The 3,695-nt window shown below is 33.8% G+C and overlaps 1 protein-coding gene across 2 annotated transcripts; it reads right to left on the reverse strand.

Annotated features, from left to right (window-relative positions):
* Positions 1-928: 928 nt before the first annotated feature.
* LOC110620784 (O-glucosyltransferase rumi homolog) lies at positions 929-3,452 on the reverse strand. Of its 2 annotated transcripts, XM_021764657.2 has the most exons (6): positions 3,286-3,452; positions 2,648-3,216; positions 1,962-2,154; positions 1,822-1,886; positions 1,527-1,737; positions 933-1,438 (listed from the first exon to the last, which is right to left on the reverse strand). In XM_021764657.2, the coding sequence occupies exons 1-6, from the start codon at positions 3,397-3,399 to the stop codon at positions 1,091-1,093; spliced, it is 1,500 nt and encodes a 499-aa protein (XP_021620349.1). In that variant the 5' UTR covers positions 3,400-3,452; the 3' UTR covers positions 933-1,090. The 2 variants fall into 2 exon arrangements, with proteins under 2 accessions (XP_021620343.1, XP_021620349.1); XM_021764651.2 differs by having other exon boundaries at positions 929-1,438; positions 1,822-2,154.
* Positions 3,453-3,695: the final 243 nt, after the last annotated feature.

A 3,695-nucleotide genomic window follows, 5' to 3' on the forward strand; every position in this document is an offset into this window, starting at 1 on the left:
TTATTAGCAGACAAAATTTGTTGGAATTTTGTTAGGAATGGGACATAATTAATTAATTGCTCATAAATTTTAATTATCTGCAAGACATTTTGAATATTTTTCTAAATTAAGTTGTGAGGATCAATTGTATTAGTGGACCAAAGTGGTTCTGGACTAAGAGCATTGTAGTTCACACAAAGCAACTACCGATGCGTTCTCTTCCTTATTAGGACTGAACATAATCTTACGAAAAATCTTCTTGTAATGTTCATTTAGGACAATAATATTTGAGTCTTTGAGCAATGAATTAATTCTTTTTAACTTATTTTGGGCAAAGAGAAAAATAACAAAACAAAAACCAACTCGCCTTTTCCACCTTTTCCAATACACAGGTGAAAAAAAATGATTTGAACCCTTGGAATATGTTCTTGAGAACTTTTCTCCAACATTACATCTGTGTTCTGACTCGATGGTTTTCTCATCCTGGCTGAAGTTATTGATAGAGCAATGTTGTTTCCCTACGTGTATGGATGCTTCTTCTGTGACCAGGTTTGGCGTTTGGGTTGGTTCCTTTACTAGGATTCTATGTTAACTGGGCTCTTGATTAGATGGGCCAACTGTATATGCACTAATCTTAAAGCCTTTTCAGAAATGAAACCATTCTATTTTCTTGCAAAAGGAAAGAAAAGATATGGGGTTTAAAGTTTCTGAGTGGTAGTGTAGCCGTATGCTACTAATTTTCTTTGGGCAGGGTCCATTTTATTTCCTAAGAAATTTTCATTTCAATTTGCTAAGGAGTCTTAAAGGTTATTTAGTTATACACTTTTTTCATTTAATTTATAATAAAATTTTTATATAGAAAGTAATTTTTTATATTGTTTATTCAAAAATCCATTATTTAAAAAAAAATAGTTATACAATCGACAAACAATTGGTAATTTAATAATCAATAAACTGTTAATAATTTACTTTATCGATCCTGTTTTTATAGTTTAATATGTAAATTTCACCGCTGTTTTTTACTTTTCTTGATTATATATGCCTTCTTACTCTTATTTTACCCATACCGAATGGATTAGCCTCTGGATTGATGCTGATGATTGTGTGTTTGCTAAATTGTGCAGCATCCATCTTCCCATTTCTGCACTTGCCTTATAGCATTTAAATTTCTCCTATAAAAGGCTCCTAGATCTTTTGGTTCATAAGCAGGAGGCATTATACATGGTCCTGTAACAGAAGGACTCTTCACCAATGATTCTGTCATGAACCTCCTCTCTAACCCATCTGCAGCACAGGCCACAACCTCAGAGCACAACTCCACAGCTTCATGGCTTACTCGCGCCTCAAATTTCAGCAGCTTAGCATACTCATTTAACAGATGAAACATGTAGTCATACACATATTCCATCTTTAATTCTTCTTGTATGAACTCACTTGCAGCTTCCCCGATTGCTTCTGCCTGTCAAGTGATCCCAACTCCATCACATGCAACATTCACCAAACAGTTTGGAGTCTGATAATTATATCAAATTAAAGAGTTTGAATACCTCTTTCTTGTGTTTATTCCCCCAGTTGACTGCGAACTTAATCGATCTGCATTTATCGGTGTCCCTTATAGGCCAGTAGTGCTTCAGAGGCTGCAGGCTTCTTGTGAAGAAGTCATGGTAGTATGGTTTTACAAGCAATGTCACAGAATTGCAGGCTAGAATGTACTTCTCACTAACAGACCAAGCATATCCTTCGATGTAGATTTTGTACCTATGATATGTGAATTATGAACAAATAATTTAGAAAAAAGAATGAAGATTTATCAAAGAGAAGTTTCAGCAGCAAGTATATAACCTGTGCGTACATTGGCTGGCTAAGTCTGATTTCTTGAAACCATGCTGGGTTTCAAGAATCCAATCCTGCAAGTTACATTTATGGATTTGATTGTTAGAGTAACGAATGTTAGAGAGGGTGTGTGTGAGGAATATTATTACCTGGATGAATAAGCGAGCATTCCAGTCCTGGTGGGCCGAGACATTGCAAGTAAGGAGGTCCCTTCTGGTTTCAGCTACAAAAGGGTTTCCTTTCCAGTAGGCATAGGGCTCTCTGTCAATCCATTTGGTCCTGTTATTGCCTTCTTTTATGTCCTTCAACAAAGCACTCCATGGCTTTATATTTATTTCAGCCCTACAATAGATACCTTATTGTACTTAGCATAATTCTTACTAGCACCACAGTATATAAATAGATATAATTTTTTTTTTCTAAATGCGAATGGAATTATGGCGTAGAAACTTAGACCCCTTATATTTATTATATATTCTTAGATTTACTAAATGTATTTGGTCCTCATATTTATTAGATACTCTCAGATTTACTCGATGTACTTATTATTACCAAACTAAACTATGAGAGTGAATGAGATATAAAAATTTATAAATAAGAATTAGATTAATTATAATATTTATTTTATAATTACAAATATATATATTTTTAATAAAATTAATATTTTTAAATTTTATACAATAAATTAATATTATATATTTTTAATAATAAAATAATAATATAATATATACCTTATTCGTCATTTGCTGCATTTTGCTCGGAAATGTTAAAAGAGAAAAAGATTTCTTGTACAAAATTACACTGAAAGCGAGAGAGGATAAGAAATAGGCATTACCATCCCCAGAAGGACCAATCAGGAAACACCACATCCATTGACCACCTGTCACTACAGTACCGAAACAATGGCGGCGCACCTGTGGAATTCGGTCCACTGTAATCGCGTGATCGGACCACCGGCCGATCGTCACAATCAAACATTAGCTCCAAGTCCGGTAGCATTCCGGGATACCTCCTCAGAAGCTGCAGAATGCCCCATATAGTGAAAGTATCTCTCGTTTGTATTGATTTTGTAAATTTCTCAATATACGCCTTGCCTTGGACTATTATCAGACGAAAATTTGCTGTTCTTTTGGCTCTCTCCACCATGTCTCTGGTTATTCCTGTGGCAATCCACGGCCTCAGATCTTCGTGTATCCACCGGAAATAATTCGGACAGACTGTTTCTGATGATGGGTCTTGGTCTTCTCTTTGAAATATTCTTCTTGGGTAGTTTGTCGGACAGGTCTGAGTTTCGTTGTTGATACTGCATTTAAGTGGGAATTCAACTGATTTTTGATGGAGTGTTGTGTTCTCCAGAGAGATTATCATCGTGTTGTTTGTTTTTCCGGCCGCCGAAAATATAGACTGCAAGAAAATGAAAATTAGGGAACAATGAAGTTAACAGGTTTAAGTAATTGTAGTTGGAGAAGTTACAGTGTCAATCCATAAGGAAGATATGAAGGCAGCAATGAAGAGGAGTAGTAAAAGAAAGAGCAGAGTTCTGAGAGATGGAGATCCCTTCTTTAATTGAGGCCTCCAAATTGGCATCCTGAAGAAATGTGGTTGAATCTAGCAAGTCCAGTTCTCTGACTTGAAGTAGAAAGAGTGCAATATCATCATTTTAATAAAGTAATCTAGTTTTTCATTATTAATTAATTAAAATAAATTTATAAGCTTTAAACAAATAATTTCATAATTATTGTTTATAATAAAGATGAAGATTTGAATTTAATTTTGAGATATCTAATTTAGAAATGAGTGAAAATATGGAGAATAATAAAATTTTTCATAATATTTTTAAAATTTTAAATTATTTATAAATTAATTAATTTAATTATTTAAAT

This window comes from Manihot esculenta, chromosome 1 (assembly GCF_001659605.2).
Source record: "Manihot esculenta cultivar AM560-2 chromosome 1, M.esculenta_v8, whole genome shotgun sequence".
NCBI lineage: Eukaryota > Viridiplantae > Streptophyta > Magnoliopsida > Malpighiales > Euphorbiaceae > Manihot > Manihot esculenta.